This window comes from Hippoglossus hippoglossus, chromosome 20, assembly GCF_009819705.1.
Source record: "Hippoglossus hippoglossus isolate fHipHip1 chromosome 20, fHipHip1.pri, whole genome shotgun sequence".
NCBI classification, from domain to species: domain Eukaryota; kingdom Metazoa; phylum Chordata; class Actinopteri; order Pleuronectiformes; family Pleuronectidae; genus Hippoglossus; species Hippoglossus hippoglossus.
The window spans coordinates 8,688,265-8,700,246 of record NC_047170.1 but is presented as its reverse complement, the minus strand read 5'-3'; the positions used below and the strand labels follow the sequence as shown (position 1 = coordinate 8,700,246).

At 44.8% G+C, this 11,982-nt stretch overlaps 2 protein-coding genes across 3 annotated transcripts; one reads left to right on the top strand and one right to left on the bottom strand.

Moving 5' to 3' along the window:
• The first annotated feature begins 323 nt into the window (after positions 1-323).
• Positions 324-2,879, top strand: LOC117753741 (beta-1,4-galactosyltransferase 1-like). The gene is made up of 3 exons (XM_034572032.1): positions 324-823; positions 1,449-2,553; positions 2,650-2,879. The coding sequence occupies exons 1-2, from the start codon at positions 365-367 to the stop codon at positions 2,115-2,117; spliced, it is 1,128 nt and encodes a 375-aa protein (XP_034427923.1). The 5' UTR covers positions 324-364; the 3' UTR covers positions 2,118-2,553; positions 2,650-2,879.
• A 4,155-nt stretch (positions 2,880-7,034) lies between these two features.
• On the bottom strand, positions 7,035-11,933 carry amer2 (APC membrane recruitment protein 2). Of its 2 annotated transcripts, none has more exons than XM_034572030.1 (2): positions 11,914-11,933; positions 7,035-11,782 (listed from the first exon to the last, which is right to left on the bottom strand). In XM_034572030.1, exon 2 carries the CDS (start codon positions 11,701-11,703, stop codon positions 9,625-9,627), a length of 2,079 nt encoding a protein of 692 aa, XP_034427921.1. In that variant the 5' UTR covers positions 11,704-11,782; positions 11,914-11,933; the 3' UTR covers positions 7,035-9,624. The 2 variants fall into 2 exon arrangements, with proteins under 2 accessions (XP_034427921.1, XP_034427920.1); XM_034572029.1 differs by having other exon boundaries at positions 7,035-11,796; positions 11,910-11,928.
• Between the last annotated feature and the right edge of the window lie 49 nt (positions 11,934-11,982).

Genomic DNA, 11,982 nt, shown 5'->3' with positions numbered 1-11,982 from the left:
AATATTTTCCTCTTAGTTGACTTTACTGTGAAAACGTAAAAAAGTGTCAACCATAACAGAATCAGGCTGTTTATGGGCTACATTATGTTTCTGTTTTGTTTTTGCTAAATAAAATAGATTAAAAAAAAGTTTTAAAGTACTTGGAGAATATATAGAAATGGATTAAAACATGATATATATACTATTCTCTCAGAAACACTGACGCATTTTTCTTACTAAACCAGTCACTGGCTTTATAAATACATTTATAATTGTGAAGAACATGTGTGGGTCCTGAACTGCCTCCTTGAACCAGGAAGCAGGTGAGTACAAAAGACACCTGTCTGGTGTGTCGTTGGTCATTGTGTTTGACTCGCAAAGAGAAATGCAGATCCCAGGGTTCCAGTGTCCTCCTCGATTTGGAGGAGGTGACGCAACGACGCTTAAGAAAGTGTTTAAAATCCTCACACTGTTTGGTTTCCTCAGTGCGTCTTTCTTTGGGCTGCTGCTGCTGTACAACGGGACCCTCACCTTCAACCCCCTGACCCGGCGTCAGCACGGGGGGTCCGCTGGGAACGACACGCTGGAGACGCAGGCAGGTGTTCAACAGGTGCAGCTGAAGATGAGGACCCCAGCCCCGAGTGTCCCCCGGGAGGAGGAGGAGGAGGGGACCACGCCGGCGCACAGTACACAGCCGTGCCCCGATAACCCCCCGGATCTCGTCGGGCCCCTCGCCGTGGAGTTCAGTCACAAGCTGACTCTGGATGAGGTGAGGCGGAAGGTGAGCTCCCCTCTGCGGGAGGGAGGCCGCTACCATCCCCCGGACTGTGTCTCCAAACACAAGGTAGGTGAAGACTTCAATATTCTGGAGGGGTAGTTCTACAAACAGGTGTCAAAAGTCAGGGGATCAGTTTTTGATTTTATATTTATTTGTGAAATCACACATCTGCGATCGTCATGAGCAAATCAGCAATGGGTTTCATGTCACGAGAACAGTTTTTCTAAAGAAAGAAATCACATAGAAAACTTTTGCGCTCGATAACTTCTAACCTCTACACACACACACAGACAGATTACTATATTTAGGTTTAGTTTTTCATTAAAAACTGTTTATGTTGAATGTATTTGTATTTATTTTATTTTTATTTGCTGTCCCAGGTTGGATAAAAAAAATCTGACTGTAACCAATACTCACCGAAAAAATATTTGTGCTTTTGATACTTACTAACTACAAAATAACGTCTGCAATTTACTGCTAAATGACATATGTCTATAATACTTTTACAACCCGTAAAAAAAATGTATCAAAAAGAATTACAGTTTTGTGTCGGTTTTATGTAGACTATATTTGTACATTTAATTTATATTTTATTTTTTGATTTCATGTCCCATGCTGGATAGGGCACGTCAATCCACATTCTTAGATAATTTGTATTTGCCCTGCTGACTAAGTTATTTCATCTGTGTAGGTTGCAGTTATCATTCCATTCCGAAACCGACACGAGCACCTGAATTACTGGCTCTACTACCTCCATCCTATCTTGCTGAGGCAGCAGTTGGATTATGGCGTGTATCTCATCAACCAGGATGGGGAGGGAGTGTTTAACCGGGCTAAACTGATGAATGTGGGTTATGTGGAAGCCCTGAAGGATTACGATTATAATTGCTTTGTCTTCTCTGACATAGACCTGATTCCCATGAACGACCGCAACCTTTACAGGTGTTTCGACAATCCCAGACACCTGGCTGTGGCGATGGACAAATTTAATTTCCAGCTACCGTACAACTCCTTCTTTGGTGGGGTTTCCTCGCTGTCCAAGGACCAGTACCTAAAGATCAACGGCTTCCCGAACACTTACTGGGGCTGGGGCGGCGAGGACGACGATATCTACGGGCGGATCAGCGTCCGCGGGATGTCGATTTCTCGCCCCGACCTTTTGACGGGAAAGTACAAGATGATCAAACACGAGAGAGACTTGCACAATGAGCAAAATCCAGAGAACCCCGGCAAATTAAGCCAAACCCAGAGCACCATGGATCAAGATGGGATTAACTCCCTCAACTACACAGTCAAGGAGATTGTGAAGGATATACTGTACACTTATATCACTGTGGATATTCAGGGTCCGCCAAGATGAATGAAAGGGGAACCTGTAGATTCTGGACTGAACCACTGCTGTGTGTGTTCAAGAGAGCAAACAGTTACTGAAAAACACAATGAAGTGCAGAGTTTATTTTCTTTTACTTATATTTGACAAGACATCATCCATCAATTTCTTACTATCTCACATTTCTTGTTCTTGCTCATGAAATAACTTGGGGCTCCAACCTGAACAAGGTGGAGACATGTTTGGTTTAGGCGGAGGCCGTGTTGTCATGGCAGGGACTTTTCTCTGAACGGTTGCACAATGGCAGAGGATTAAAAGACCATTCTCATGTGTGCCATTGGTGTGTAGTGTGGAACAAGGGTCAATTTGTCCTTTAATCCATACAATATTACACATAGCTCATCAAAACTCAAGATAAACTGAATTTAAGTTATTTTAATGCACAGCTAAGAGCCACGTTTCCATGGTAACAACCTATGCCATATTGTTAACCACAGCATATTGTCTTGTAAAGTGTCATTTAGCTGTTTAATTGAGCCTAATGGTGAGGTTTCATGGTCAGCCATCTATTTTGGTTTTTAAAAACAGCCTTAATTTTACCCATAATCCACTGCAAATTAGACCTAACTAAAGAAGTAAATCACCCTGCAACTGATGTATTGAGACGTCTTCCTGAGAAGTCCGTTGTTTGATCCAAACCACAAGTCAAATTGGATGTGAGGCTGCTCCTAAGTAGGTGATAGGATGGTCAATAAGGTGGTGGAGGGTTTTGATGTTTTATTTCTCATTTATATTATGTTAATATATTGTATATTTTATTTTGTGTGCTTTAATGTGCTGTAGGGGCTCTTGTTATCATTTTCTGGGTACAAAATGATCAAAAATATAATTTGAATGGCTATGGTGTTTTTATTTTTACGACAGCTTGGTTTTTCTGTTTCGACTCGTTTCTGGCCTTTTTCCATGAAGTCATGTCCTGCACGCTGCAAACCGATGTGATCATTGTACCTTTTTTATCGGGAAGTATTCGCAATGAAAGGTATGACCCCTATACGGTCCAGCACTGTGATTACCAGTGAACACCAAAGCTAAAAATTGGAACATATGGGAATTAAACTGTGAGTGAAAAACTATTTTAACCTGTGCATTTTGTTCTTGCAAACTGGAACATCACTGGTGTAGAAAGCAAGCGTTTCATCATCCTATCAACAATGACAAATGTCCTCTGGGTGCAGTTTTGATCTTTACTGGGGGAAAGTTCACTGAAGGCTGCAGTTAAGATTGTCTGGGATTGCATTAGATAACTTATATTTGCAACTTAACTGAAACCAGGCATTAAAGCGTGTTGCATTCATTTTAACATTACATTTCATTTAGCCGACGCTTTTATCCAAAGCGACTTACAATAAGTGCATTCAACCATGAGGGTACAAACCCAGAACAACAAGAATCAAGAACGGACTATTTTCTTATTTGAGAAAAAAAAAAATCTGCTTGAGTTTTTCATAATATCCGAGATAGCCTATTTCAAAATCCCAAGAGAGGCTCGCATTTTCTCAGAATTCCGAGATAAATATGAAGTAAATTCAGGAAAAACGGAGCAGATTTTTTTTATATCTATATGTATTCTCACAGTCTGCCAACAGTTTGACAATAACACTCAAATCTTGGGTGGGAGAAGTGAAGACGGATAAAGTTTCTTCATGTTGCATGCTACAGAATGTAATATGCATGCATCCCAGAATCTAACCCGCTTTGAGAATGAGCTAGAGATAGAGAGAACAAAAGAAATCTACACCATCTTCACTGTTGTGTGACATTGGGTTATTTTCACGGCAGGCGAGAGACGAAGGGTGTTCACCCATATCCCCTGAGCCACAGAGAACCAGAATGACCAGTTTGGAGTTTCCAAAATCACTTTCGTCAAACATTGTCTACATTGTCCTCCGTCATCAGGTTTGTCTCTGTATATAAACAGATGACGTCTCAGTCCATTCATGAGGGGGGTTCTTTGGAAAGACGATTCTGTTTCCTGGAATATACACCACAACAAACACACAATCACACAGGTGAAGCATTTTCAATTGTTGCAATAGTAAAATGTAGTTACAATTTTCAGTAGTGGGATTAAAAAAAACAGGACCATTTGTGCATCTCACAAATGTTTCAGCACAGTCCGTTACGTATCAGACCATTAACTCTGACCTCAAATCGTAAAATGTCCCTCATCATTCATCTTGTGACTCATAATTAAATTCACATTCTGTTTTGTTGCTCACATGCTCCATTTCAGTATTGGAACTTAATTCAAATATCTACTTTCCTGCCATTTTTATCCTTTTTTAAAACAGAAAATCTTTCACTATAGAGATGTGCCAAGAGCCAAGTGACCCTGGTCCCGTGTTGTTTTTACCGCCCTTGTTCACCAGTCTAAACCAGGTTTACCTGTATTCCCCTCTGAAGAAGGAAACCTTAGCCCAGCATCGCATTCTGCTGCATGCTCAGTTCTATCACAGTGTGTGTACATTCCAAAAGGTCGTATGCTGATGAATTATTGACAAGTGGGAGGATTACACAACACGGAGGGACCATGCAGCTTCATGGAGGGGAGAGCGAGAGAGGAGAGGCAGGACACGGGATGAAAACAAAACAACACCAACAGAGAGAGAATGGACAGAAAAGGAAATGATGGTGGTGGCGGCTGCTCATGAGGTTTAAGGTGGTGCAGAGTAGAAGCGAGGAATTGATGAGAGTGGAGGATGTGTGCTAAAGGTCAGAACCCTGTTTAAAGGATGAATCTGAATTACTCATTTACTAAAAGATTCTGTTGATGGATTATTAAAGAACCCGTGTAAGGTCTAGTGGTGAAGTTGCACACTACATCCAACTGACTCCCCTCCCCCTCCGCTTCCAAGTATGTAAATTAACCTACAGTTGCCTTCAGGTAACATAAATGTGCTACTGGAAAAACATGGCGGTGCAACATCGGCGACGCCATGTTTGTATGTGTTTATTTGTAGAAATAAGCTGCACCAGTTCAGCTCCAGTCACGTCTCTGGCAGTGTACAGAGACCCAGCACTCTCCCATCCTCCTTCCTGCCCGGCCCCCTCTTTTCATTGGTTGACCTAGTGGAGTAACTATGGGAACAACTGGAGAGAGGCTGCCATGCAGAATGTGGGGTACAGCTTTTTTGAATGGTGCTCAAGGCTCCATCACACACACACACACACACACACACACACACACACACACACACACACACACACACACACACACATGAACTAAACTTAAATGTGTTCCTGTGGTTTTTATTCTAAATTCTCTTATGTAACTTATTGCGGCCAATTGTAAAATATAAATATCCTGTATTTTGTAATGCTGTGAAGTTTTCTTAAAGGCTCTAGTTGAATGCTATTACAATATAGTTTTTTAAATAATTACTGTAATATCCCACTAAATATGTACTCAGTAGTAAATACAAATTTATAATATGGATTTTTTATAGCTTTTTAGAAACTGATAAAGCGAATAACAATTTAAAACTCCTTTCCTCTTTTCCAGCAAAAAGAAGCCACAAACAAGAAAATCCTTGAAACACTTTTCCGAGCAAACTCCACACAGAGATACATCTCAAGTATGATTGTTCAAATAAGTTGTGCAATTATATTGGACACAGTCAATGTGTTTGAAAATTCAATGGAAATCTTGTTGCGTTAGAAGTAACATAAAATGTGGGGTCCTTCTAGAAGCACATTAGTGTGTTGTTATTTGGCACAAATTGTGTTGATATAAACACATCTGCTTTAACATCTGAATACCATCTCATCATTAGTGCCCCATGGCTGCTGTTTATCAAAAGTCACAAAGGCTAAATAAAGGCTTCATTTAAGACCACTGACGCCTACTCGCACCTGAACAAACCTCTTGTTCTCTTCTTCAGTGCTTTACACAACATTTCCTGTGTTCAAGCACAAAGTAAATCCTCCCTGTCGTGCACGCACATCAGATTTATGCACAAAAACGAACGCACAAACACACACAATGAGAGCGAATGTCCACACGCAGCACCAAAGCAGCGGCGGATTAAATGATGAGATCAGCCAAACACACATGCGCGCACCGGCGTGCACCATCCTCCCTGTCAGCATGGCTATAGCTTTGATGTGGTGGGCTGGTAAAAAGTGAGTTATGGTCTTACGTAAGGGCTTTTACACAGACCTCAGCGTGCAGGAACACAGAGAGGAAGCTGAGTAGAAAGAGGGGAGGGGGGGGTGTTGCTGCACCATTACAAAGGGGATTCGCACTGCACCAAATCCTCCTCCTAATACGCTTCATGTGCTGCACCCACAACACAACAACATGTGATCTGTTTACAGCAACATGTGTCTTCTTGAAATGAGGAGACCTTCGATTTCATGTTTATTATGCACGCGCACACACACACACACACACACACACACACACACACACACATGCCCAGGTTCCGTTTCCACATTGATCAGCTGTGTGTCAGCTGCTTCTTTGTTGTCATGTTGCGCGTCTGTCCCCGTCCCCGCATATATTTTTCCTTTTACCCCTCTGGAGTCCAACAGCAGACAATGACACATCCATCAGGCTTTCACCCCAGCAATCAATAAAATCTATTGATAACCTATTATGCCCAAGCCAAGCGGCGCTCTTTGCAAGTGTGGCTCCACAACAAAAATGCAACACGCCACACATCAACAAAAAGCATCTCTGTTTCTCTGTTTCTCCCCAATCCACAGCCTGTGTCCCTTTGGGGATCGGAGCCCCCAGGATGTGTTGGTGTGAAGGATGGAGGAGGGGGAGTGAAGGAGAGAAGGGCTCAGTCTTGTTTCTCTCCGTCTATAAGTACATGATTAAGCACATGAAGCTGCCGGCATTAATGGAATCCGTAAACGTGGTTACAAAGAGTCATGAGCTCGTTTGTCAGCGCAAACACAGTTTTATTCATTAAATAAGAAAAGTGAAAGGATTTCACACTGTGAACAGATGGTTAAATAAAGATAACAAATAAAAAACATAACTATGTTTTCAATGCAGTGATCACATGGAGGCTCAGTGTGTAGGAGAGGAAGGAGAGAAAACAAAAACAGAGGGAGCTGAGCCACATGGCAATATGCTGGCCTCCATGTTTGGTGTCATCCCTGTGCAGTGGCGCAACAGATCACAGTCAACAAATTCATTAACCAAGGATTTGAACAAAACCTGTTAAATATATAAAATGTCATGATAAATTCTTGTCTAGTTCAACCATTTGATTGTGTGGTTTCCCATTCACAGGGAGTTATAATTGTGATTTTTGTACCACTCAGCGAACTGTTTTCGTCAGCAAACCAAAAGTATCACACATTTTTTATCAGGCGTGATGGTTTATATTTTTGCCCACCCTGTACATTACTCCACCCATTTTTCCACCTGATTTCTTTCAATCCCTTCCTCAACTCAGAGGGAGGATGAATGAAATTGATTGCATGCTACCGTAAATTCAAAAAGACATGAACGGACGTGATCATCCTCGGCTCTCCAAGTGACCTTTACTCTGCCCTTTCCTCTGGGTGAGAAATACTCTCGCCGCAGACCTGGGATCAGGTTACTCCAGGGCCTGTTCTATGCTACACCATCAGGAGGCTGAAAAGATACCTGAACCTGGAGCAGCGTTGTGGATCAATCATCGGCTCCTAAACCAGATGGAAAGCTATCATGAACTAGAACGTCCCTCAAATGTCATTGGAACCCCTTGTGGCTCGGATTAGAGAAAACTTGCCTTTTCCAATGAGAACCCCTCTCTTTCATCTAAAGGGTGGAGAACACTCTGCCCCCAGTAACTTGCCTCACTGAGTCACTGACAAAGGCCCTTTAGGACTGCAACACACACTACTCATTCTTAATACAAGTGCACACACTGTGCAGTAGCTTGTCTCCGTTTTACAAAACACTGGGGGACTTAGAAAACAGTGGACTCCGCCCATTGTCTTGCCCCCACAAAAAGAGGGACAAAGAGGAAAACACACCAACACAGGGGAAAATATATGCTGACCAATGATCTACAATGATGTCAAGCTACATTCAGATTCACACGCAGCTAACAGCGGTTCCTAGAATGAGGTTGTACGACAAGTACAAAAGCCCGGAAATGGGGGTGAAGGACTCTGCTCTGAGTTAGCATCAGTCCCCAGATTTTACGGATAGAGAGCAGAGTATAGAGAAGCTGGTGCAATCACAGTTTAAGATCTGTGCAATGTGACCTAGGAAAACGGGGCTTACAAAACAGTATGAAATCCAGTGAAGGAGAAAGTACTAACTAGAAAAAAATAGTTGTTAGTGCATGTGTCTTTAGAGAAGAAAGTCATCCAGTGTAGCTACGAAGAAAGTACCAAAGGCTGAACAGTGTGTGTCTTAGATCCTTCAGTGTTAGATGATGTTCCTGACCTTTGTGCCGGGTGCGTGTGTGTGGCACTGCATGCAGAGATGGAGAAAAAAGGTTTTTACACAATTTGTTGTGTGTGTGTCCGTGTGTTATGTCAGTGCAAGCGATCCCTCCAGGTATAAATATTGCGATAGTTTTCCAGGTTTCCATCTGTAGCTTAACACTTGTAAATCCCCGAGGTTGATGGATGGATGTACTTCCAGTGATGTAGTGATGCAGATCCAAATGTCACAGGCTGAATCCAAACTTCCAAAATAAAATTATTTACCAGTCAACAAACTGGAGCCTTCTGCAGAGAAGCTTTCCTGTATTTGTAGCTGCAAAGTTTTACAACCAGTTCAGATCTCAGAATTCATTTAGAAATATGCACAGTCACAAGAAGAGCTAAAAGTAAAATACACATACAACAGCGAAACAAAAAAATGTGGGTCATCCCAGGCTGTGGATGTTGTTGAGTTTATTCCAGACTATTAGAGGACGTGAAATGAAAACAGTTTTTTCAAACTTTGGCTCTAAATTCAGAGGATTAGGAGGTACTTTGTTACTGATTAGACAAGATGACAAACCCAAAACAAAAAGAAAAACTTAATTTAGATTAGGTCCTTCTGAGCAAATTGAGTTATGCGATTTGGAATTCCATAAGAAAAACAAGAGATATAAAAAAGGTGCTCTGCTGTTTTTTTCCCTCTTTATCGCAGTGTGCAGTCTTGAGCTGAATCAAAGTGTCAGTAGGTCAGGAGCTTTTCCAGGAAGTTACAAGGCAAAGGTGTCTATTGCATGGCCATGGATTGTCAAGAGTCAACCTCCAATGATCCTGCGAGGGGCCATGAAGTGTGAACCCAGCTTTTTGGAGTCTCCTCGTGACTTTCTCAAGTGAACAAACCCACTCATTCTAGTCGTCGTAAGCCAAAACACTTGAGGAGTGAGTGCTTTTAGGATTTCAGAGGAATTTATAGGCTGTTAACTCCACAGCTCAACATTTTTCTGCGTCTGGGAAAACTTTTGGCTGTGCATAAACCGCACTGTAGAAAGGTACAAACTCAAGTCCAGACATTAGTGGGGGAGAACTACCAGTTTGACAGAAACTACTTCTTGTGGGCAGTTCCTCTGCTGCCGGGTTTGTTTCCAGATCGACGGACAGGCACCTTGGATACAGGGATTCTGGTGCGTACTGGGGGAGGCGCTTCGGTCTTTGGTGGTTGGGATTCAGCCTCCAGAACGGACGACAGGGCTGACTGGCTCACAGAGTGGGGCGGTGATGACTGTTTGTTGCTTACTGGGATTTTGGAGTCCCGTGGAAGGCTGGCGCTGCCTTTCATCGATCGAAATGAAGAAGAGGAGGAGGAGGAAGGAGGAGATGTCTGGGATGAGGGGCTCAGTTTGTACTCAGTAGATGGAGAAGGGGTACTGTTTAGATCGTCATCTCCCTCCTGTTCTTCATCATCTTCATGCTCTTCAGGGTCATTGTAAAGGTCATACAGTTGGTCTCCAGAGTAGCTGTCGCGTGATAGGGCCATCCTCTGGTTACGCTGCAGCCTGCTCTCATCAGGCGTCGCTGTGGGTGTTGCTGAGGGTGTGTCCCAGTAGCCCTCATCACTGAGTGGCTCTTTCTCCCCAGGTGATGTTGGATGGCGGCCATGTGTGTGAGGGAGGGAGCTTTTAGCTGCCCGAACTGCAGCTCCACCGACTACTGGAATTTTGCTGAGCCCCAGTGCCTTCACCTGGGGTACCTTCCGTTCCGAAATCCTGGAGGCTAGAGAAAGGTGGCTGCTTGAGGGGTTGGAGCGAGGGGGATACGTGGAAGTAGGGGTGGTGGAGGGAGGTTGGTGCAATCTGGGCAAAGCCGGAGAGTTGTCCCCCGTGGAGGGCAGCATGTGCCAGAGCCCTTGCATGTCTGCATCGTCCACTCCTTCTGGACTTGCCATTTCTTCCCCTCCACCCATGTAAGCCACCACACCACTACCAGCTGGGTGCTGCTGTGGTGGAGGTGGAGCCCGAGCCCTGGCTGGGAGGGAGGCATGCCCTGAGCTTAAGGAAACAGAGAAGATGGGCTGGCTCAGCTGGGAAGGTAGAGGCGGTTTGGACGGGGATCCACGGGATGTGGCACTAGCGATACCAACAGCTCTCCCAACACTTGCTCCCACAGGCCCCCCTCCTCCGCCACTACTGCTGCTGCTCGTGCCACTGCCCCCATTACCCGCCGGACCCTCATCGTCTGCATCGGCAGTAATGTCCCCACAGCCTGTCAGTGAATCAAAGCTCTTTAGGGATGTGACGTCATTGAAGAGAAGAGAGCAGAGTCTGTCCACCGATGGTTCCGAGGGTGGGTCACCCGTGCTGCAGCGGTCCAAGGGGGGCGAAGCAAGGGAGGGGGTGAGGCTGGAAATTGAGGCTTTGGCTTTTTGAATGGTCGGCCGCAGCGGCGAGTCAGTGGGTGTGTAAGGAACGGGGGAGTCTGGTTCAACAGATGGCCCTGTCATGGCAACACAGTGTGGTGGTGTCATGGTAACAGTAGTAATGGGAGTCTCTGTTGCTTGGAGGTTAGGCTCTGCCTCTGCATTACCACAATCCTCTTGGTGATGATGCGGAGGTGGTTCAAGGGTGAGAGTAATATCCTTTACCTTCTCAGAGTCGGTACTATCCCCATCCTTCTCCTTGTGACCTTCCACCTCTACCCCATCTCCCTCGTTAGTTTTTTCCTTTCGTCTCCATCGCATGCTGCTAAAGAAGCCCTTTAGGCCCCTCCCTCTTCTAACAAGTCCCGACCCCCCATTTTCACTCGACCTAAAACTCCCACGTCGGAGTAGAGAGAAGAAACTCAGCGATTTGCTGAGAGACCTCACCGGTCCTACCTCCAAGCTGGCGAGTCCGTCCCCTCTCTGTCCATCAGTGTCGTTGTTTGAGCCTATTAGTCCATCGTGGGTTTTACTCCTAACGAGCTCCGCCGCCGAGCCATTCCCATTCAAAGAATTCCCATTGTCAGAATTCCCGTTGCTCCCGCTGTTTGTGGCCCCTTTGTTCCTGAAAGAGAAGAAGCTGGCCATTCCGGAGCCGGTGCGTCGCTTTCCGAAGAGTTTGAAGGCAGCTTTGTTGATCTTCCCAGTGGGCTGGGGGTCACACTGAGGGGCCACAGGAGGCTCTACGCACTCAGACTGCACCTCCATTATCTAGCTCTCGCTATCACTCCCACTCTATCGTCTCCCTCGAGCTCTCTAGCTGCCTTGCTATCCTCTCTCTCTCTCTCTCCGTCTCTCTCTGGCAACACATACACTCACCCTCTCTCTCCACCCTGCTGTCTGGTCCTCTCACTCCCACTCTGACTTACTCTAACGCATGCCTGCTGGTTTTCTCTCCCTGCCTCCCTCCCTCCCTCCCTCTCTCTCTCTCTCTCTCTCTCTCTCTCTCTCTCTCCGGGTGCTGCTCCTTACTGTATCCATGGCAAC